Consider the following 24244-nt stretch of genomic DNA (forward strand, 5'->3'; position numbering starts at 1 on the left):
AGAGTGGGGTATTTATTTTCTGGCATTGTTCCTCTTTTCACTAAAATTAAAATACCTTTCATGAAATATACTGAAAGTAAAAAGCATCGACTACCTATGTGAGCTCTTTTCAGAGAAGAAAATAAGCTTTGGCAGAACACAGAAAGTGAAAGAGTGCAAAATACAAAAGTGAAAATTCAACTCGGAGGTCCAAATCTAGACAGAAAGCATTCATTTTGCTCTAATGTTTACAAGTCAGAATTTGTTCCCATGACACAAGCTTACCCTCTGAGATCTATGCTTTGCAGACAGATGTGAGCAGAGCTGCAGAGAGCCTCACTGAGGTTAAAAGAACCTGAGGAGGACTTGCAAGATCTTACAAGACTTAACCTCTGATTTCATATTTAGCAGAAGAAAAGATACAGAAATGTGTGAAAGGGAAATGGGCACAACAGTGAAGGATGACATCTCAAGAACAGTTTGTGTTAACAGGGACACAAAACCTGACAAGCACAGGTAAGTCATGGGGAGAGAGAGCTGGGAAAACCAACTGGCTGCAGTGAGACCAAGGGAACTCGGGATAAGGCTGTGAGAGTTGATAAGGTTCTTGCTATGACCAGAGAAGACAGATATCAACATACTGTCCAGAAGGCTTTATTAAAAAAGAAAAAGGAATGTAAATTAACGAAACTAGCAGAGGTTTAGAAGAGAGACTTTAAAGAACAGGTTTTTGCAACCAGTAACAGGGGGAGCATGTATAAAGGGATTCTTTTTTCTCGTTCTTTGCTTCTGGTGCTTTCAGGAGTGACATTTCCTGTAACCAGAAGTGCCTTAAAAAAAAAAAAAAACAAAGTGGCTAACGGGGCCGTAATTAAACGGCCCTCACAAGCAGCGGGACTTGACAGAAAACGGCCACACGGTGAGCACCAGAACTCAGCCACCTCTGCTGAGGGGCCCTGCAGCCGAACCGCGCTCCGCCGCGGGGCCTGCCCTGCCACCCACCTCCGCCGAGCTCGGGCACCGTCAGGTCCCGCTCCCGGCTGTCCATCTTCTTCAGGTACTGGTAGACCAAGTTTTCCTTCTCCTGGGAAGTGTCGGCGTCCAGCAGGGCGTACTCCAGTTGGGTCTGGGCGGGCAAAAGCCCCGCCAGCCCCTCCGCCGCCATGACAGCTTCTGGGCGAGCCCAGACCGGTCGCTGTTTACCAGCCTGCTACTTCACCGCCGCATATTCGTCACGTCTCTCAAAGCCAGAGACGGAAGTTGTAAATAATAATAATAATACAATAATAAAACCTAAGCACAAACAAGCAATACCTCGTTTATTAAAGTGGGACCTTCTCATTCATGGCGTGTTCTTACATAGCTTTGATGTTCACAGAAGCATATTCGTGAAGAGAATCCCCAGCGGTGATTCCAGCTCCGCAGATTCCACACAGCCCGCGTTTCCCGCCCTGTTCCTTTTTTTATTTGTAAGTGGAATAGCTATGAAGACAGAGGAATATCGCGACAAATTCCAAGCAAGGCACCAATAATTTAAATTGTGGGATTTTTTTTTTTAGGGGGAGGTTATTATGAAATATGAGGAAGGCTGAGCGACAGCACCCGTGACGAAGCTGCGGAAGCGAATGTGTTGCCGCGGCGGGAAGGGTTGAGAAGGTGCGGCCGCCCGCGATCCCGGTAGCGGCGGGAAGCTGAGGGGAGGCGGCGGGAGGCGGCAGCTGCCCTAGGTACCCACGGGAGACTCCGGGCAGGCGGCAGCCACCCGCGGTGGGACCTCAGTGCAGGAGGGGAGCGCAGCCCGACCGGCAGGTGGTGTTGGCCTTCTCCGTCCTGTGACTCCCGACAGCGATCCTGCAGCTGAACGCTTTGTCGTTTCCGTTTAAAATCACCCCTCTTCGGGGCAGCGAGGTGGCACTCGGGGAGCGGGTCTGGAGGGGCTTCACCTTCCTAGGGCCGGGCCTGGCTGGGCGCTTACGTGGGGGACGCTGAGGAAAATGGCTCACCCTGCGAATCGTGCTGTATCTTATTTAAGCTTCTGTTTAAAAGGAGTAATTTCAAGTACTCAAAGAGACGCTCATTAAATGATTTTTAAGATTCGCCATGCTTCAGTCCCATCGCGGACTGCTGTGTGGTTTGTTTCGTTTTCAAAATGAATTTAGGTGCTTTTCTTAAGATAGTGAAGAGGGGACAGAAGAGAAAACATATTAGTGGAGGGAATGGTACATTTGTGAACTGTTGCTTAAAAGAAAGGAAAATAATTCCTGTGTTGCCATGTCTGATGATACCTCATTGGAAGCAGACATTTGGGACTACAAATCCATTAGGAAGGAAAAGCATCCGAGTAATGCAGAAAGCATCTCTACACCTGTGCAGACAGTAAGTGATGGCAAGTGCAGGCCAAAAAGGAAAACAAATAGAAAAAGAAAAAAGACTGTAGAAAAAACTGATACCCTTCAGAAGACCGAGCAGGTATCAAGGCCAAATGAGGATGCAGATCCATGTAAAGATGACAGTAGTGTGCACTCCCAGGAAAGCACGAGCAGCCTCACAGACCACAGCTCACAAAATGCAAAGCCTGTTTATGATGGATACTGCCCAAGCTGCCAGATGCCTTTTTCTTTGCTATTGGTCCAGACACCTCGATGGCACGTTGCTGAGTGTTTGGATACTCCAGGATCCAATGAAAAAGGTATGCACAGAGTAAGAAAAAAGCTTCAGGGAAAAGTTAAAAGGCTTCTCACATAATGTTGCTGTAAAACTTGGGTTTGTATATTTAGTTCAAAGTCTGAGAGGGTTGTTGGTATGGTGTTCAGAATGTGTTACTGATCATTTATCAGTACTTTTTTTGCATGAGATTCTCTGTTGTTTGTGAAGAACATGGAAGTCAGACATGAATATTTCACATCATAACCTAATCTCTGTAGAGTAGTGACAAAGATGGTTGTTCAGCAAGCTCAGGTTTGAATAGTTTATGTAAGAAATTGAAGGTGCATACCATTTCAATTACTAAGTCAGTGCCAGCAAAACCTTCAGTTAAGAGGGTTCTACTTCTCCCTGTGAATTTCTTTCTTTTTAGGTATAAATCTTATTATCCTCTGTCCATGTTGCTGTATAATTTGTCCAGTTGTGTATGGATGGTTGGAAGCTGAAACCTGTCTGTTATGCTAATTTACTGGTCTATTTACCAGTATATTGCTAAAATACATATTTTAGTATATTTTAGAAATTTTATACAGAATTATACATGATCATTCCTGTATCATATGACAACACAATTTTGTTCTGAGTTCTGTTCAAGAGGAATAAAACTGATGCATTCCAGTTGCTAGTTTCCTGTGGGGAAATATCAGGTCCAAACAGATACAGGTATCCAATTTAAGTGTAGATGAGGCCCTCAATGATACGGTTAAGTAGTGGTGTTGGTAGTCTCTGGGGTAAATGGTTGGAGTTAATGATCTTAAAGGTCTTTTCCAACCTGTTTGATTTATATGATTCTATGTTCTTAGCAACCTTGTAGCTTTTGAAACAGCATCCAGCCTGGAAACTTGAGTAAGGGCTCTTTTAGGTAACAGAATAACCTTGCTTTTTATATCTTCGTAAATTTCATTGAAGTTTCTTCAAGAATGAAGAGAACTTAAATTCACTTCAGTGTGAGAACTTTAATCCCGATTTTGGCAGCAGTTTAAGATAAGGCAGATGGTTAACACCTCTTTTCCATCTCTTACTCCCATAATTAACAGATGAAAAATCCCTCTGATTGATTGACATATTCACCTTAAAATCCTCTCACAATAGGCCAGCAAACTCTCAACATAAAAGGCCTAGGGAATAGCAACAGATATTTTGCTGAATACTTTTTTCACTGAAGTAAAACCATGAGCTTTTTTTTTTTTTCTTTAATGTGTGAACCAGCAGGCAATTTGAAATTGAATTTCAGGCTGACTCAGGACCAAGATTTGGTTTATTTTGAAACATGTCTACTGGCCTTTTCTGGTGCTACTACTCTGAGCTTATTGCTTGCATATGGGACAATTCGAAACTAGAAGCCATATGATTACATTAGCACAATATTGAAACAGGGTTAGGTATTCATATTGTTAGAGGGCTGTATTAATTCAGGCGTAGTGCTGTATTAACAGCAGCTGTTTGGTTTTAGGTTGGAAGCATTCTCCCTTCTACCCAGCTCAGGGCAGGAGGTCATTACTTGTGCATTCTGTTCTCCTATAGCTGCATTTATAAGAATCAGCTTTAAAATTGTCTTGTGTGATTTTTATTTTAATAATTATGCCAACTATAGTTGCAAAGATACTAAAATTACTTCTCTGTGTAACTTTTTTCGTAGAGTGTCCTGATGGTTTACTGTGCAATTCCACCATTCCATCTCACTACAAGCGTTACAGCCATTTTCTACTTGCAGCAAGCAGGGCCGGAGATTATCTTGTAAACTCTTTGTCAGACACTTTGGAGAGGAAGATGACATGTTCTGCTGCTCCAAAGCTCAGCTGCTCCCCAGGTCAAGTAGAGCAAATCTCACAGAGTGAGAAACCGTCTAAGAACATGAAAAATACCCCAAATGATGACTGTACGTTGAGGGTTCAGAGTTCACCACAAATAAAGTCTCTAAATTTAATCAGTGAAAGTACTTCCTCTTTTGCACGTGTTCAGACCCCTCAAGAGACATTTCAGCATACAGAGACAACAGATAATAGTTGTGATTTTGAATTTTATGACTTTGTATCCGCTCAGGAAAGTGGAACAGGAGAGGATCTGTGTAGTGAGAAAGACACAAGTCAGCTCAGTTTACTACAATCAAAAGCAGACTTCAGTGAATGTGAAATTTCTTATTCTCCACTGAGCACTTTTGAGGAAAGTGAAGAGGAAACTGAGGAAGAGAAGGTGAAAATATCACAAAAGAAATTATTCAGAGATTGTAACTCTGAAGATGAAGACTGTAATTCTATGATGTTTAAAACATTTGATGGACTTCTCTTACAGCAGAAGCCTCAGTATGAGCATACCAAACCAAGACATTCTGTAATTAAAAACAAACGCTGTGAGGAAGTTAAGCCATTGGACCATCTAGATCATGGTGTAAAAACTGTTTCTCAGAGTCACAAGAACAGGAAGTTTTGTAATTCAACATGTGTAGATAATCAGCATCAGCAAGCGGCACTAGCCAGTGGATCCTCTTCTCCTTTTAACTGGGAGGAGTCTGAAGAGCCTGAATTGATTTCCTCTGCTGCTAAATCAGGTGATACAGAGTCAGAAGATACCGGTACTTGCGCTTTGGATTCTGCATACCTGAGTTTTACTGAAACGTCGCCACTGCTAGCCAGAGAAGGTGCTAGGTCTCTTCTGACTCAGAAGAGTAATGCTTTGAGGGAGTCAAGTAACATTTTAACTAATGCAGATAAAATGCCTTCCAATGCAGTTGAAAAAACCTCTTGCCAGGAGAGTTTGCAGTCAGTAGTGAAGAAGGAAAGAAACTTTAATACAGCTGCTGTGTGCTTTCCTAGCCCCAATTCTAAAACAGTAACATCTCTTTCTTTAGCAAGTACGAATGCCAAATCCAGTCCTGCCAAAGAACTCAAACAAATGGACATTGGTGTTTTTTTTGGGTTAAAACCCAAAGTAAAAGAGGAAAGCAAAGAAGAAATGTGTTTGAGTGAGGGAAAGCAGATACCAATTTCAGTAACTCCCAATGGAAAGAGGCCCAGACAGGCAAAAAGGAAAGCTGAAGGGTCTGTGGAAGATGTAGAAGCAGTTACTGGAAGTTCAACAACAAATGGAGCCTTTGCAGGTGTAAGTTCTGGTGGCCAGCAAAGGTGGAATAAAAAATTTAAAGTATTATCTACTGCAGGTGAAGAAACAAGAAAAAAGCACTGCCCTTTCTACAAGAAGATTCCAGGTGAGAGAGAGCTGTTGGTTTTTGTAGAGGTTAATTTTGGCTTGAGTGTTGAGTTGTTTTTTTTTCTAAATTTAGACTTCCATATTCTACACTCTTCATAACCATTTAGATTGCAACTCATAATGAACTTTCTTTCCTCCGAGTTGATAAAATCTGGCATAGGTACAGATCTCCAGAAGAAGGTGTTTGCAGTTAGCAGTGGCTGAAAACAGTGAAATAGTTATCTCACCAAAATGAGTTCAAGGATTGACTTCTGAATGTTTTTGCCATAGCAAAAAGCAGTTTGGAAAGATGGATCTACTTTCTTAAATAATTTTGAATATATAATATTCACTCCTAATGCCTGAATTTAATCTTTCGCATTGCTTCAGTTGTTCCTGAAAACAGGGCTGTCAATAGCAATTATTTCCTTACACTAACTTAAGAGAATGGAGTTCAATTTTGTAGTTGAAATTCAGTAGTGTTAGAAATATGATTTACTACAACTGTGAAAGCAAAGAAATGAAAACCAAGCAGACAAGTTTAGTTAAGGAAACAGAGAAGAATTTATCAGAATCCTCTCAAGCAGTTACATAAGTTACATGCTGATGGATCAGTGACTTAAAGAGCTTCAAATTCTCACAGTTCTGTTTACCACCAAAGGATTGTCTTAGTCGTAGGGAGATACTTGAGGAAGCCAAATAGAAATATGTTAGTGATCCCAAGTGCAAAGCTGCTTCTTGAAAACTGATATGCAAGTCTTTCTGGGGCTACACCAGTATCATGGCTCCTACAGGCTTAGAGAATTTTCCGTACATAACTTTCAGGAGCATGCTCCTATGCCTACAATGCAATTTTAAAGTTCTTTTGTTATAAACGGTATTATCTTTGATCTGAATTTTGTTGCTCCATTTGAAGTCTATTTGACTGTATTTTCTGTGTTGCTAAGGATACATATTTATCCCAATGGCATAGGATAGTTCAGCCTCCCTGAGGTTGGTACCTCTCAAACACTTGGGAATTTTTTGGTTTGTGATTTTTAATTAGCAGACTGCTGTGTTGTTTTGGAGTTGCAAATCCGTGAAGCTCTAACCTCAAGTAAGTAGAGCTTTTGCTAGTTCTAGAAGATCTAGAAAAATTATGTTACATAAAATGAAAAAATATTTGAGCGCCGCCAGATGAATTAGTTCCATGTGCTATTTGGTGGGCTTAAGAAGGTGTGAAAGGACCATCTGTCAGTATGTTTGCATTCAAAACAAATATATTTGCAGAGAAAAGGTCTGTCTTCTATCCAGCTCTCTTTATGCAGCATCTTTAATAAACAACCTCACTGAAAGCGTACAATGGCAAATCAGTCACGTTTCATCTCAGCAGATAGATTGGAAGCCCCCACATTGCCTGCTTCATAATTACATTGGTCGATGGGAAACTGAACATGAGCCACTTCAGTGTGTGCTCACAGCTCAGAAACCAGCAGTGTCCTGGGCTGCATCAAACGAAGCATGACCAGCAGGTCAAAGGAGGTGATCCTGCCCTTCTGTTCCTGTGAGACCCCACTTGGAATACTGTGTGTACTTCTGGTGTTCTCAACGTAAGAAAGACATGGAGCTGTTGGAGCAAGTCCAGAGAAGGGCCATGAGGATGATCAGGGGGCTGGAGCACCTCCTGTATGAAGATAGGCTGAGAAAGTTGGGGCTGTTCAGCCTGGAGAAGAGAAGCTGCGTGGAGACCTCATAGCAGCCTCCCAGTATCTGAAGGGGGCCTATAGGGATGCTGGGGAGGGACTCTTCATTAGGGACTGTAGTGACAGGACAAGGGATAACGGGTTAAAACTTAAACAGGGGAAGTTTAGATTGGATATAAGGAGGAAGTTCTTTACTGCAAGGGTGGTGAGGCACTGGGATGGGTTGCCCTGGGAAGTTGTAAATGCTTTGTCCCTGCCAGTGTTCAAGGCCAGGATGGACAGAGCCTTAGGTGACATGGTTTAGTGTGAGGTGTCCCTGCCCATGGCAGGGGGGTTGGAAATAGATCATGTTAGGTTGGAAATAGATGATGTTAAGATTCTTTCCAACCCAAACCATTCTATGATTCTACATGCTAACATGTTTTAAGAGGATTATTAAATGTGGAGTAATTGAATGATTGCAATTTGATTGCAAAATGTATTTTGTTAAGCTGCAATTACCTATTTTATTTTGCGTGAAGGTACTGGTATTAGATTTTAATCTACATGAACTTTCAGAAATACTAGTAGAATGCAGGTAAATATGTTTCATTTTCTTCAGCAGTTGCCATCTGTGTAGGGTGCCAGCTGAACAACAGGTATTTGGGAGGGTTGTGAAAGTCTGTGTGTGGACACTTTGTTAAATTTTTATTTAGTCAGTGAAAATCTTTTTTGTGACTGACTCATACACAAACCATGCTTATGCTTAAATGGCTCCCTCAAGTGCGTGCAATGTAGCTGTGTTACCTTTTCATTTGGAAGAAAAAGAAAAAAATAACATGTAGTTAGAAACTAGTTCTGAACTGTGCAAGTTTGCTGACTGGCTTCACTTCCCGTTTTGCTTTAGGAACTGGTTTTACAGTTGATGCCTTCCAGTATGGAGAAATTGAAGGCTGCACAGCTTATTTCCTTACTCATTTTCACTCCGATCACTATTGTGGGCTAACAAAAAACTTCATGTTTCCAATCTACTGTAACAAGGTAAGATTTTCCAAGATTACTGGGTATTATGAAATCCCTATGCAACTATAAGCACTTTTATACTGGTGAAAGTAAACAGGTCAGAGGTTCCTGTGTGTCCTGTGCTTCAGGCTGCTGAATGGCCAAGACTGCTGTTAGCTGTCATATGTCCAACCAACTCTTCTTTAGTTTTAACATGGTAGGGCACCTTGTCTCATCAGCCTATCCAGAACACGGATCAAAAAACTGTTTCTGATTTACTTTGGAAGTCTCCTGAAATGCCTGTGTTCTGTGTTGCCCTTCCAGTAGGTGTTGGGGTGACCGCAGTCCTCTGCGATAAGATCCAGGGCCTGTGACATGGAAACTTCTGTTTAAAGAAGGCTTTACCCAGCCCCTCTTTTTGACTTGGCAGTCTGTAACAGATGTTATTCTCCCTTGTTTGCCTCCTTTCTGATTCCAGTCCATAACCTGTTGGTGGGCTTTTAAAAATTTGCTTTTTTTAAGACAAGCTTGCTTTCAGTTTGCTTTTTGAGAGGTGAAATGCTGCTGAAAGGCTTGATTATACCCAGGATCTCATAGCTTCTCATAGTTTCTCTGTAAGCCAAACAGTCTGGCTTTGAGAGCTTTTGTTTCTAAAATAAACAAAGGCTTTTTTTAGATTTTGCTCCTATTCCATATTAAATCCTTTCCCTGTTGCAGATAACTGGCAATCTGGTGAAGAGCAAACTTCGAGTCAAAGAGGAGTACGTCCACATACTGCCAATGGACACGGAATGTATGGTGGATGGGATCAAAGTGGTGCTGCTCGATGCCAATCAGTATGTATTATTTCATTTGTTGTGCAATATTTGTATGTATAGAATATTAAAGAGCTATACAGGCAGTTTATATTTTTAGGATTTTTAGGGTTTAGGGGATTTGGAAAAATAAGGGTGAAAATACTTCACATTCCTGAGTTGACTTACTAACATGCATTTTCACTTCAGAAATGAATTGGGCATGTAGGAGCCTAAATTTCTTGCAAGTAATTAGCTTCTGAAAGATGTGAACTTTGAAGGAGAATAGGCTTTTTTGATCATTTTAGTTTAACTTCATTTTGTTTGCTTGTAATGAGTACCTAGTATTAACCACACATAGCTCCATAACCGTTAAGTTTGTTGAGAGGTTGAATGATTTTTCTAGTGGTCTGCATGCTTTAATTTTTGGTCTCTACTTGGCAGCATCCTACATTTGATTATCAGATAGGTTTCTGTAGCTTCAACTGAATATAGTGAAATCCTCAGCAAAAGAAAAATGAGGTACTTTGGAATCCCAGGAGAGACAAAACCTAACCAGCATTTTGGAAATTGAACTTTAAAGATAAACGTGTTTAAATCTGGAGCAAAATTTCTCCTGGATTTGGTGATAAAGGATGAGATTTTTGTCCATTATGCTGGTAGTGTGTGGTTCAGTAGCACCAGACTTACAGCTCTGTGCTGTTGCTGTGCTGCCTTTTGACACCTTATTTGCCTATGGGTTAGGGGAAGAGTCCTTTCCCTAAAGTATATATTGTCACACAAGACTGCATATCGGCTTATTGTATGATTTGTTTATAGTTGGAGAGATAAGATTCCATGAAGTCCTTTGTAAACTGTTTCTTGGAATTGCGGAAGCCTTGTTGCTTATGTAATTTGGACACTTCTCATTTTTCCTGTTTGTGTCTCTGATCCTCTGCTTCAATTTAAAAGGCATATAAACCCTAGGTACAAAGTTCAGCTTCTTGGAGCGGTCACCAGTTCTGTCATTTGAGCGCTGATTCATGCCATTTCTTTTGAGATTTCATTTATCCTTTACAGATGATTCATGTCCAGAATAGTCCCACTCTGGTTTTCCAGTCTGAACTCTTGCCCTTCAGACAGCTTTGGCAAGGAACTGCAAAAGATGCAGTGGATGCACTGTGACCAGTAACAAAATTGCATTTATAACCAGGGAATTCTGAATGGTGGATAGTGTTTAAAATCTGCAGATAGAATTTAAAAGGAAATGTTTCAGTAAGTCCTGCACTGAAGATGTATCTGCAACAATACAATTCTCTTTCTCCTGAATAAGAATGCTCTTTGCCCTTTGAATCAAGTATAGAACCTCAGGGATTGCAACAGAGGCTGCATCTTTGTTGTACGTAGAAGACAGAGGATCCCAAAAGGGCAGTTAATGCTTGATTACTGTTGGTGTGATTTTTCCTTTTTTCCATCTCAGCTGACAACTCAAGTCCAGCTTATCTATGGCCATAAGATTAACTTCAGAATTCCTTTAGAAACCAGAAACTTCTAGTTAAATTAGACTGCATAGTAGGTGTAATTTAAAATGCTGTTCTGCACAGCTTCCTGCTAGTGAATGTAGTGTGGTATATTTCTCATGGTGGTTTATCAGTCTAGAGAACTAATACAATTTGTATGGGTTTTTTTTGTCTGTTACAGTTGTCCAGGTGCAACAATGATCCTTTTCTGCCTACCCAGTGGAACTGTTATTCTGCACACAGGAGACTTCAGGGCAGATCCATCTATGGAGCGCTATCCTGCTTTGAGTGATCAGCAGGTTCACACCCTTTACCTTGATACCACGTAAGTTGTGTTGAATTCCTAGGTTTTGTTGGTTTTTTTTTTCAGTATAACCCTCTTTTCAATTTAATAAGACTTTATATGAACCAAATAAATGTAAGTGTAAATGACTGACATAACTGTTTTAACCTTTGTTAGCTCTATTTAGTGTTGAATAAAATGAATAAAGTCCATGTATGTCTAGCTTGTTCATCTGTTATGCTGTTATATGAGAGAATAGAAGTGGGTAGTAGAAAGCATTTACTGAAATGACATTGAGTGGTATAAATTCTGGGTGGCAAAACTCAGAGCTGAACATTTCATGTATGAAATACGAGGTTCATGGAGCACTGTTTTTATGTGGATTCAACTCCTTTGTGAAAAAGAGTGTGGGGGAATTCAAGTGAAAGAATGCCAAATGATTCAATCAGTTGTCCAAGTTTTCATTAGACCTTTCTCTGACTCATATATATATATAAAATTGTTTTTCTGTGCATGGTGACTAAAGCCCAGCTGCAGACTTTCATTTCAGCTCCGTATGTTTCTGCCAATGAATAATGCCTTATGGTATGGTTTGTGTGCATGACAAAAAATAGGCATGAGGATGTAATTAGTAAGTGATACAAATATCTAACTTGAAAGAGCAGTTGGTATTTATAGAGAAAAAACTGCAGAATTGAGTGTCAGTGGCAGACAAGTGAATAGTTATAAAGACTGATACACTCAATGTGGATTTTATTGCAGCAATTTCATCTGAGCTCCTCAGTTTCTAATAAATAGATTGCACGTAGACTGAAATGCTGTAGAAGGTAACATCTTCCTCATTACTTTGTTACTGTATGCATGCCGTTTTGAGAACCTTCTTGGTGAATTCACATCGTTTATTTTGTGTAATGAAGTGGTGTTTCTTGTTTCCATGCTCCAGATACTGTAGTCCGGAATACACTTTTCCTTCTCAACAAGAGGTTATCCAGTTTGCTGTTAATACTGCCTTTGAGACAGTGACTTTAAACCCACGTACTCTAGTTGTCTGTGGCACCTATTCCATTGGAAAAGAAAAAGTTTTTTTAGGTATGTAAAAAAGTGTACTGGATCCAAAAACTAAATATCTAAGTGTTAAAAGATATTTTCTTGAAGATATAAAGGGTCTTTTAGTCGTGATGATCAGGTATTGTGTAAAGGCATTAAATATATTTAATAATCCTACTGCTAGTATTTTAGTTTTCTAATCAGTAAGTTTTAGCTTTCTGAAAGAAATCTTCCTGCCATGTTTACAGCCCCCCTTGAATATACACAAGGCCAGTCTGGAACCTATTTGATCATGAAGAGAAAACTGCTAATGGAAATTAAATAATAATAATAAAAAAAAACAGAAAACAAGGTCTTTATGACACTTCTGTTGTTAATAATTTCATGTAGTCAAGAAAAATCAAAAGGATATAATTATTCTTAAACTTCTATTTTGATAACAGTTTCTCCTTCTAGTTTTCTATTACATATTTTCCTGTTTATTCAGAGTCATCAGTTTAATGAAAAACATTTTAACAAAGCATTCCCTAAACCAAAGCACATATTTTCTGATTTAATGAAAACCTTGTGTACTATGCTTCTCTTGGTTACAGAATTACAGAATCATAGAATCATAGAATGGTTTGGGTTGCAAAGGACAGTAAGATAATCTAGTTCCAAGCACCCCTGCCGTGAGCAGGGATGCCTCACCCTAGACCTTGTCACCCAAGGCTCTGTCCAGCCTGGCCTTGAACACTGCCAGGGATGGAGCATTCACAACTTCCCTGGGCAGCCCATTCCAGTGCCTCACCACCCTTGCAGTAAAGAACCTCCTTTTTATATCCAATCTAAACTTCCCCTGTTTTAGTTTAAGCCCATCACCCCGTATCCTGTCACTACAGTCCCTGATGAAGAGTCCCTCTCCAGCATCCATTAGGAACCAGCATGATTGCCCAAGTGTGTACTCAAGAGCAGGCAGGTATTTTTCAGTAGTAAAAGTGATCCAGTGATCCAAGCAAAAAAGTTAACTCTTGCAATTTTCTATATCTGATTTCTTCCCAATTAATCTCAAAGCAATTGCTGAAGTTCTGGGCACAAAAGCAAGCATGTCCCGTGACAAGTACAAAACACTGCAGTGCTTGGAGTCAGCGACTGTGAATTCCCTCATCAGTGTGGACTGGGATGGAACTTTGCTTCATATCCTTCCCATGATGCAAATTAATTTTAAGGTAAGTTCAGAACATATACTCTGTGGATTATCCTGGTGGTTAATCTTATTCTTGGTTCCTCTCAACCAGTGTTGTTCGGTGCTTCACAACCTCTTGTCAGATTGTATTTATTTAGCAGAGTTTTGACATGTAGCAATACATTGAAAATGAAATACAATTAAACATTAATAACTGTCTCCAAACATGATGCACAGAAAGTGTAATTTCACTTCAGTGAGGTGTTTGTACAAGATAAGACGAGGGTTGTTCAAAGGCTTGCTCTTTGCGGGCCTTTTTGAAGTAGATTTATGTAATGACTGCAGGATCTGTCCTATTAGCAATTAATATGTTGTGACATGGAGTCCCTGTTTTCAGCTTGTCTTTTACATGGTATGATGTAGGAAAAGACTAAAAGGATTTTCTGCCTGTCAGTCTCTGTTTCGAGGCAGCCTCTGAACATGGCCACCTTTGTCTGGTGTTTCATAAAGGAATAAGGTTCTTCATGTTCTTCTCAGTTCAATTTCCATGTATTTATAATCATATTTTCATCTTCTAAAGGAATAATTCTCTCTTCTTATCCTAGAATGACAGAATGCTTTGGGTTGGAAAGGATCTTAACATCATCTGTTTCCAACCCCCTGCCATGGGCAGGGATGCCTCTCGCTAGACCATGCCAGCCAAGGCTCTATCCAACCTGGCCTCGAACACTGCTAGGGATGGAGCATTTACCACTTCTTTGTGCAGCCTGTTCCAGTCCCTCACCACCCTCACTGTGAAGAACTTCTTTCCTTATAGGAAAGTATTTCTTCCTTTTTCTTCTAAAAGAGTAATTCTCTCTCCTTCTGTGCTGATGGTTCACATGGGACTAAGGATACTTGAAAATCAGTGTAAACTTGCACATAAACAAATGCACACATTGAGTGAGTTGAAGGACAGTTCATATAAACACACATGCTTTAGCTTTTTCTACACACAGTCTTCTCTGATATTTGTAGCAAGAGCAAGTAAATCAGTTTATTTTAAGGCATTGTTTCATGTAAGTTGACTTCAAATGCACATTTCAGTTGAGATTTGAGACAGTGGCTTTTTGGTGAGATTTTTTGTGGGAATTTCTTCCCACAAAAGTAAGTAAGTAGTTAGGAAAGGTGACTAATTCCTGGGGGGGGGGAGTTTATCTATAAACTGCAAAATACAGAATGGCATTAAGGCAAAGCAGGAGGCTGGAGATTAAAGGTAACCTGAAAGAAAAACAATGGTTGCTTACACCTTATGGACTTGGATTAATTTTCATGCTTTGCTTCAGGCCTGCTGTGCCATCTCAAGCAAATCCTTCAGAGCAAGATGGTATTTAGCTGCAGGACTAGTCAATGTCAGAGCTGACCTAAAAAGGAGAAAAAGAGGCTTTATGATTTGGATGGGAGCTGCAGGAGATTGAACTTAATATCTTAATGTTTCAACATTGTTCTATAATCTTTTCCATGGTGGGGCAGAAAATGAGTAATGGCAACGTGTATGGATTTATTTTTAACTTGTTGTCTTAAACAGGAATATATTTGAGTTTCTTCTGCAGATTTTGGGTTTACGTGATTCTGCTGTCATGTGTTCCACCACATATGATGTACTCACATAGCTGGGCTTTTATGCAGAGGGTGTGATTATGCCATGAGGATGTCTGGACAGCCTGGCTTCTCAGAGGCAATTTTGTCATGCAGGGTCTTATGTCTGAGAATAGGAGGCTGTAGACAAACCTAGAGCATGCTGGAGGTGATACCTGGACCACAGAAAGGACCAGGAAAGACTAAAAGGCACAGTCATCTAGTGGATAACGTGGAGAATGTTGAATGCTTAAAGATGAGTTCCTATCTTACTTCTACTCAGCATCAGTAAATAGGGATGCAGAAAAGGCAATATTTTTAAGAATACATTATCTGATCTCTTGCAATCTTATTCTAGTTAAAGAATGAGGAATGATATCCTGTTTGTACAGACCATGTAATTTTTGGTTCCAGTTCCATGGAATCCAGCAGTTCCATGGAACTGGCTGGATTACACCAGGTGTTTTTTCTTGAATTACTGGCTTATTACTGGGAAAGGCAGAATTTTTTAGTGATCCTCATTAGTAAATGCCAATAGCTTCATTATCCTCTGGGTCTCTCCTACCTCTTCTGTTTTATTTGATCCCATAGCCCTCTTCAAAACCACAATTTACTTCTTAATTTGGGCTAATTTCCTGTCTGTGTAGATTTGCAGCCGAAACTACAAATCCATTCAATCCTTATGGGAAGATTCTCCGTCAAAAGCTCAGATTCAGTCCTTATTTAGTAAACTGAGTACATCTGTGATCCTGTAGAATGCAAATAGCCAACCCCTGATGGTATATTATCCCCCAGAAGCCACAGTTTTATGCCCTGTTTTTCTTTGTCATGCTCTTTACAAATGGAAAACCCCCCAAACCTGTCTGTGCTCCATGTTTGACAGTTCTAATAACTACAAACATGATTGTACCAACATTGAGGTGAGGTTTTCAGAGATGCCTGTGATTGAAATGCACAAATCAATTTTTTATGGCATTGAAATTGCATCCTTAACATATATGTTGCACACTCAATTTATAGCAAAATGTGAAAGCAGATCAGCACTGATTAATATAATAATCATAGTATTTGAAGTGCTGTATTTAGATTTCATTAGAGCAAGGGGAGCAAATACTTCAATTATTACCTGAAGTTATGTTAATCTTCCAAAAATGAAGTGTGAAGGAGAATTTGACTGCTGCAGTTACATCTGTCATCTAGTGAGGGCTGAACATTTTCAGTGTATTGAGAGTCGTGGCAGACAGCCACAATTCCTGCTGCTGAATGAAACGCATTGTGGTTGGGTCTTTTTTGGTTTATGTGCCTGGTTGGATGGATTCTTTATGTTGCTACTGGATGTTGTACTGAAGGTGCCATCAAATGTGGCAGTGTTACAGGCAGTGTTCTGCTTCCCTGCTTAAGTTTTCAAGTGTCTGGCAGGTCAGTGACACGGTTTAGGGGTGGTCTTGGCAGTGCTGGGGTAATGGTTGGACTTGATGACCTTAAAGAACTTTTCCACCCTAGTTGGTTCTATGATTCTATGACTATCACAGGCTGCCTATCCCCACCTTTTGTTAACCAGTCTTTATTTTGTATTCCTCTTCTGCCTGCTGATATAAAGTTTATGATTTTGAGTTCTGTAATCTTGTAGGGCTTTCAGGTGGAGGCTGTGCCTTTAAGGTTTTGTACAGGACACATGCAACTGATTTTCTCTTTTTATAATAATACTGAAATAATACTGTTTGAAATAATACTGACCTCACTTTATCCAGGAATAGGACTGTGCATTCCTTATGCTTCTCTTTCATCCTTTTCCAATCCTAGCTTAACATTGAAGGCTAACTTAACCAATTTGGAAACTTTAAAGTCCACTTTTTTTTAGAGGTAGTTTCGTTCTTACACTGAATGGAGATGTGGTAAAACATGGTTGAGTGTTCAGAGCCATGCGCTGCATTCAACTAATGCACAGCTTGCTGTGATTTTTTGGGGTAGCTTAATTAACTCTGAGCACTTCTGGGCATAAGCAGATGTCAGGATCTCTGTGGCACTTGAACTAGATGGTTCTGCACTGAAGCAGACTTTCACCATCTTTTATCACCACTCAGCTGCCAGAGTGCTGACCTCCAGTTGAGAGGAAGAAATTCACAATCTGTAAGAGGATGTGATTATGCCTTACATATTCTGATCTGTAATACATGGCTGTTAACATGGGCTTATTCAGATGAAGCAGTTGAGATCCTAAGGTACAAGGTGCTCTGCAGGTGTAAGCATTTATCACTAATAATTCCAAAGTAGATGATATTTGTGTTAAAACAAGAAAATAAAGTTTAGTCTGAAGTCTCTCCATCATGAAATTTCCAACCTTTAGACTAAAGAGCTATTTAATGGCATTCAGTTTATGCTGTGTTCTGTTCACAGGGCTTGCGAGATCATTTAAGTAAGTTTTCTGAGAATTTTGATCACATTCTGGCTTTCAAACCTACTGGATGGACCTACTCTGATTCATGCCTTTCTCTGGTGGATATCAAACCTCAGACAAGAGGAAACATCACCATATATGGTATAAGTGTGGTAAAGATTCACTTTGTGTGGCTGCTTTTTGTATTTTTATTCTGGAAGCTCCAACTGTTCTTTGTAATCAATGCTTTTTCTGATAACTCCTTAGGAAACTGAAAAGATGGTCTCTCCAGGAGAGAGCCATAAATGGATTAATAGAGAATGCAGTAGATGTAGCTTTTTACGTATATTTTGCTCCTGTCCTTCTCATGCAGATAAAGGTTATCTGACATAGGTAGAGACTTTCAGGTGTAAAGTCTTGGTCTGGCTGATGCTGGTGGCAGTGCAGTTCCAGAGCCAAGATTTCATTTGTGGGAGGCTGTGGGTCTTCCTCTCAAGATCACACCTCTCGGTGGGTGGAGTTAAATGACAGTCATTTAACTAAGTGCATTTGGTGTCGCTCAGTTTGCACTGATAAACAACTCAGTAACTTAATGCAGGGTAGGTTTTCCAGAAGGAAAATCTGGGATTTCATTTTACTTCAGCTATAAACTTTAAATCTCAAATAGGAATTAAAATATATATATATATTATCTAAAGTATTTCTTAGCTGGAAGTCTTGCAACAGTATTCTGGCAAGGAGCTAAGCAGACTGACAGATTGCTGTGATATGTTTCATTTCAGGGATTCCTTACAGTGAGCACAGCAGTTACCTGGAAATGAAGCGATTTGTGCAATGGCTGAAGCCACAGAAAATCATCCCCACTGTAAATGTTGGTGACTGGAGAGCAAGAAGCTTGATGCAGAAGTATTTTAGAGACTGGATGGTTGAGGACAGTGGGCATGAATAGATATAAGGAAGAATGTGTATTTCAGAGGAGGTGGGCTGGAGTGGGAGCTGTGAGTTCCTGTGTGTTTTATTTAACTATTTTTTCCATGGAGCTTTCTTTAGGGAGGATGAAGCTGCCATTCTTCTGAGAAAGCTGAATTTGCATTAAAAAAAAGAAACGCACTTTGCTTCCTCATGTACCTACTACTTATTTTTAATATAACTTCATAACTTTTTTATAACTACATTTTTCAGGTTAGTTTTATTTTACTCTCTTCTCCCAGTTCTTCATTTTCCTCACATTTTGGAAATGCTCAGATGCAAATGCTTGGGAAGAAACCACCTCCAGGTTAATCATTCCTGGAAAGGTGTGATTGTAATAAATGAGACTATATTAAGCTTATGCCACATGCTGTCAGTTCAGGCTTCAGAGAAACTGGTTTCATGAGGCAGAACTAGCTATTGCAATTCAAATCTTGTAAACAAACTGTACCTTGTGAAAGGACTGGCTCAGCTTTTGCAGCGTATGTACTTCAGAGAATGCTGAAAGATACTGGTACCTGCTCAAGATTTTCTGATCTTATTTAATAAAAGAACTCCCATGAAGCTTGTGTGTTCTTTCTGAGTGAAATGCATTTCTTTTCAGTTGCTACTCTTGAGAAGCCTGTCCTGTGGTATCTGGTGGAAGTACTGTATGTGTCGCTCTTGCATCCTGGTAGTACTAGTTCTCAGCACGTGCTCCAAGCACAGACAAGGTTCTTCTCTGTGTAAGTGCCAGTGGTGCATTTGGGTTTGCAGGGCTGCATACACAGGTTTGTTCCTCACATTCTAAAGAAACAAGAAAGGTAAATACCAGTTTGGCAGCAGAAAGGTAAGTTTCACTTTGTCTTTTTTTTCTCCTAAATCCTACCAGATAATCAGTGCAACTCCTTCTGTATCTTATCAGTATTTATGATGCTGAAGTATGTGGTTGCTTGAAGGCGTACTAGTGTAATTTGAAACACTAAATAACTGCCCCAAACTTCCAGGACTTAGAAAAGTTCCCTCATGCATAAAGTCATCCCCAGCCCCCAGGAGCAGTTCATCCAAAGTCTGCAATGCCATTTTTTGTTGGGAAAACATTTCTTTCATGGTCAGTGTGAGTCTAAACAGTTCTTTTTCTCTGCATGATGAGCTCTGTAATGTGAAGTCTCTTTGGGGTTTTTCTATCTTCTCAGAGAAAGAGCTGCGAAACTCTGATGGGAAAAAGTTCTTACACTGATTCATAATTCTTCCAGTGCATTCGCTCAGCTATGGCATTGTTAAATGCTTCTGTTTAAATTAAGCAGTTAAAGGAATCTGAAGTTTTTCTTTTCCATAAGGCATTATACTAGTTAGCTGTCACAAGAACTGTTGGCTGCCGTGGACTGGCATGCTAATTCCTAGGATTCCACTCTTTTTTGGAAGAGATTTGTGAAAAACTATCTTTTACAGCCCTTGCAAATACCAAACCTGAATTAATGCCTTGTATGAGTCGGAGCAAATTTGGGGATTATGTTTGGCAGGCAAAAGCTTTTAGCAGTTGAATCATTAAGGAGTTATGGGGGGGTCTGGCCTTCCAAGTCTTTTTCCTGACTAACTTTGCACTGAGTATGAGGGCCTGGAATAAGCACCTTGAAGTCAAAACCTTAATCACAGCTCTGGTATCAGCTTGCTTCCTTCCATAGGTGTATTTTCAAGAATGAGTATTCCTGCAGGGGGTGAGCATGTGTATGGGATCCCAATGTGCTGCTGCTGTTGCTGGTTTAGTAGGTAGGTGCAGGACACCTGCTGCCTCTATGGCTCTTTACTTTGTGCTGTTGGTTTCTATCCTGTTACTACCCTTGAAGGGTTGGTTGGTTTTTTATTTCTTCTAAAAGCAAACTTATTTCTGCAACTAACCACAAAAATGATGTATCTTGGCAGACACTGACATTGGCATCTGCTGGAGTGACCCAGTTAATCCTGCCCTGATGTGGAGCAGATGGTGATAGGCTTACTTCAGCCAGCAAAGCAGAATGGCTTTTATGCTGAGGTCTGTTTCCAGTTGCCTGCTCTGCTGTAGGTATTCCTGCATGAGTCCGCTGGTTCCTTTCATTCTTCCCTCCTCCTGGTTTGTATTTGCACTTCTACCAGCTGGTTTTTTTTTTTTTGTGGGCAGGCTTAAATTCTGCAGCTTCATGTTAGGAGATCTCCATGTTACCCAGGAACTTGGCCTCCTTTGTGCGGAAAAAGTCTTTTCAGAATCCAAACCCAGGAAGATATTACTATTTTTGTTTTCTTTATTGTAAAGGAAGAAGCTCAGTAACATGATTAGATTGCTTAGATTGCCTAGGATGACATGTAAACAGATGTGGAAAATGATTTAACTGAACAAGGAGTTTGTGGGCAGATCTGTAGCAGAACCTTTCCTGTTCACTTGTCTGGGCTGTTCCAAGGGAGGGCTCTCTGATCACAGAAGGTTAAGCCTTTTAGGGAACACAGATCTATGATCTTAGAACCATAGAATGGCTTAAGTTGGAAAGGACCTTAAAGCTCATCCAGTTCCAACCCCCTGCCACAGGCAGAAACAGCTTCCACTAAAGCATGTTGCTCCAAGCCCCGTCCAGGGATGGGGCAGCCACAGCTTCTCTGGGCAACCTGTGCCAGCACCTCAGCACCCTCACAGGGAAGAATTCCCAACCAATATCTAGTCTAAATCTCCCCTCTTTCAGTTTAAACCCACTCCCTATCACTGTTCTGTCCCTGCAGGCCCTTGTCCAAAGCCCCTCTCCAGGTTTCTTGTAGCGCCTTTAGGCACTGGAGCTGCTCTAAGGTCTTCCTGGAGTCTTCTCTTCTCCAGGCTGAATCGGCCCAGCTCTCTCAGCCTGATTCCAGGGCAGAGCTGCTCCAGCCCTCAGACCATCTTCTTTGCTAAAGCAGGTCCTAAAGCAGGATGCAGTACTCTACACGGATAAATCCGATTTCAGCATTACTGCTCAGGTGTAATTAACTGGGACTTGGGGAGTGACTCTGCTTTTCCTAAGGAGTGAATATTTTTTCAGTCTTTTGGCACTGTTGGCACTATAGCTGCATGTGTGAAAGCATTTGTGACTTTGATTCAGCAGAGTGGCTCTAACTACAGCAAAAGTACCATTTTTGTCAGTCAATAGACAGGAATTACTGGTCTCTCTTCAGAGAATCAGAATAGTTTGGGTTGGAAGGGACCTTCAAAGGTCATCTAGTCCAATCCCCTTGCAATGAGCAGGGATGTCTTGAGATAGATCAGATTGCCCAGAACCACATCCAGCCTGGCCTTGAAAGCGGACTAGACCAGAGGTCTTTGGACAGCGGGCTCAGGAGTCAGTCTGTGTCCTTACCTTCACATCAAATGAGAGTCACATACTGACAAAAATAATACCAGGTTTTACTAAAGCAAGATGGGCCTCTGAACATCTGAGTTTGTCTGGTGCTGACAGAGTCGGGGCAGAAGGCAAACGAAAGGGGCAGCTGTAACACTCGCTTGATCAGTGCACAGAACGGTTTTCAAAGCCAACCACTCCAAAGAATCACTTTGTATTTCCCATCAGGGCTCCTGCTCTGATTACATATCGCCCCAATAGGCAGATAAATGAGCTAAAAGCAACCCCACTTGAAAAGGGGGGGGGGGGGGAATATGGGGAGAGGAGGAAAGCAGCTCACTCGCTGTGCTGATTCAGGCAGTGGGTTTCAGGCTGACTGCAGTAAGTGAAAGCAGCTTCTTGCACCCATGGCCTGCAATCACCCCTGAGGAGGCTTCTGGGAAGGGATCTTCAAGGTGTTGGGCATCTTTTTAAACTGTGATGTGAAGTAAGGATTGACAGTAGCTTGGAGTGGAGAAAGGAGCTGAGATGTCATGGGGATGGTTAAAGTATTTATCTGATCTCATCAAACCCACCTACTACATGCTTCATAAAGGCTGCTGAGATAAACTGCCATTCAAGTTTAAGAGCGTGTGATTTCAGATGCACCCTTCAAGCACTCAGAGTCTGATTTTTTACTGAGCCTGTGTTTTGAATTTGACAACTGTTTCAGGGGATTACGTGGGAGACCTGTTACCGTGTCGGGGTGAAGATGCAGTGTTTTGCATCTTTTGCAATGCCTTGCTGTATTTTTCTGTCTGGTGAGTTTCTTTGGTAGGGGAAAAACAGGGGAGTTCTGAGAACAAGAGAATGCAACCCAAACTTTCCCATCCTCCCTTAGCTACAGCATTCATTTCAGCAAGTGGAGTCAATAGCGGAGATTCATTTCAGAACCAGAACAAGAACGTATCTTGTGGGGCGAGACCAGGCTGCTTCATGTCTTTAGGATTTACAATAAGGTGATGCAATCTGAAATTCTATTCAACAGCCACCATTCCAACTCACCTGTGTTTGCAGAACTCTCAGGGTGTGTAAACCACACAGTATCTAGGGGTAAATAGGACAGGGATCAATGAAACCCACAGGAGCCTCGGCAGAGCTGCAGGCACAGAGCAGAGCCCTGCCCCGCCTGAATGCCGCCTCCATTTCCCCTCTGCTCTGAACCTTTACCCACTGCTGTACAACAGCACCTTGTTATCAAACCTCCAGCAAATGCTTTGGCAGGGAAGAAGCTTTTCCACTCTGTCACATCTGCGCTGGTATCTCAGAGCAGATAGTGACTTGTTTGTGCCAGTTTCCAATGGGTACTTACATAAACCAAACAGTTTTTAAAGGCTCTAAGCTTTCCCATTTGGCATTTGAATTTAACTTTATTCTCCTCCCCTTCTGTACATTGTATTGGTTGTTAAGGATGGAAGAGGAAAAAGTTCACTGTCTCAGGGAAGAAGATACCAACAGGGCACCCGAGGTAAAGGTGACACGAGGACACAAAGGTGAAAGGGTGACTTTGGAGCTGAGTTCTGCAAGATCAGAGCTGGCTGTGAGGTTCTCCATGTCCTGACTCTGCTGCTGCCCACCCCTCCCTGCTGCCCATCACCTTCCTCCGTGTACAGAGAGTGATTTCAGTGAACTGTTGTAAGAAACAAGATTTATTTCTTCTGATCCCTCCAGTCATCTGTCACCAAGCAGAGCTCTCCCCAAAAGCAGCACTGGCAGCAGCAAGATCTAACCCACTTTTCAGCTCCTCTTTTAGAGAAGAGATGGATTGAGGCATTTATCACAGCAGGGCTTCCTCAATCAGAGAAAGACAGGTTTGGATTTCACTCCTTACTGAAGCTGTGGTGGTTGCTTGGCTCTTGGCCCGCTCTTGGTCGCGTCTATTGCCTGTGCAACAGAGGCAGAGCTGAAATTCAGCTATTCGTGCTGCCACCCAGCGACCGAATGGGGAACTGAGCTCTGCAGCCCAGCAGGAGCCTGCTTTTGATCCAGCACCTTCATGGTCAGCCACAGCACAGCTCATTCCTCCCATGTGCTACTTACTGGTGCTTGTCTGATGCTGGAAAATAACCTTAAACTAATGTTTTGGGTTTTTTTTTTGAGTCACCAAAACCATATTTACAGCAAAGGACTCCAGTTTTACCATCTTTGACTTGATTCTTTTGTATCCCGAGTCCCTCTTGCTGTTTATAGCTATTCCTCATGACTCACTTTTCCTTCCTGTCTATTCTCCCCCAAGTTACCTTTCTACTACTGGGGATTTCTCAGAAACATTATGCTGCCAGAATTCACCTCTATTCTTAGAAAGAGGAGCACAAGGACATTTGCCTTGGGGTTTTGGATTTTAGGGAGGGGTTTGTGTTTTAGGTGGTTTTGTGTGTATGCGTTGTTTCTCCTGTTCTCAGGTTCATTGAAGACAGGCCTGCACCACATCATTGTGATTCCAGGTAAATGTTGTATAGAGCTGAGCTACAACAGAGCAGGGCTCCCAGGAAAGCCTGTCTCCATCTCTAGCTATTTGGCTGATCCAACTTTAATGCTGCTGAAAGAGGCAGCAGCATCTTTGGTGTTCATGGCAGCAGCTGCTTCAGAGTTTCAGCCGACAATTA

General features: G+C 41.2%; 2 protein-coding genes across 3 annotated transcripts in view; one reads left to right on the forward strand and one right to left on the reverse strand.

Moving 5' to 3' along the window:
* The window catches only part of NHLRC2 (NHL repeat containing 2), a 31382-nt gene extending 30171 nt beyond the window's left edge, over nucleotides 1-1211 (reverse strand). The window contains exon 1 of the mRNA XM_061458700.1: nucleotides 982-1211. Within this exon, the coding sequence (XP_061314684.1) occupies nucleotides 982-1144 (163 nt within the window). The 5' untranslated portion in view covers nucleotides 1145-1211. The remainder of the gene's footprint in view (nucleotides 1-981) is intronic.
* A 311-nt stretch (nucleotides 1212-1522) lies between these two features.
* DCLRE1A (DNA cross-link repair 1A) lies at nucleotides 1523-18854 on the forward strand. 2 transcript variants are annotated; one of them, XM_061458703.1, is made up of 9 exons: nucleotides 1523-2668; nucleotides 4322-5887; nucleotides 8437-8570; nucleotides 9249-9367; nucleotides 11006-11149; nucleotides 12051-12196; nucleotides 13208-13362; nucleotides 17334-17486; nucleotides 18096-18273. In XM_061458703.1, the coding sequence occupies exons 1-9, from the start codon at nucleotides 2251-2253 to the stop codon at nucleotides 18132-18134; spliced, it is 2874 nt and encodes a 957-aa protein (XP_061314687.1). In that variant the 5' UTR covers nucleotides 1523-2250; the 3' UTR covers nucleotides 18135-18273. The 2 variants fall into 2 exon arrangements, with proteins under 2 accessions (XP_061314687.1, XP_061314685.1); XM_061458701.1 differs by having other exon boundaries at nucleotides 1527-2668; nucleotides 17334-17475; nucleotides 18096-18854.
* The last annotated feature ends 5390 nt before the right edge of the window (nucleotides 18855-24244 follow it).

This window comes from Pezoporus flaviventris, unplaced genomic scaffold (genome assembly GCF_033815535.1).
Source record: "Pezoporus flaviventris isolate CSIRO_AGI_PZ_B2104156 unplaced genomic scaffold, CSIRO_AGI_Pfla_v1 ptg000029l, whole genome shotgun sequence".
NCBI classification, from domain to species: domain Eukaryota; kingdom Metazoa; phylum Chordata; class Aves; order Psittaciformes; family Psittacidae; genus Pezoporus; species Pezoporus flaviventris.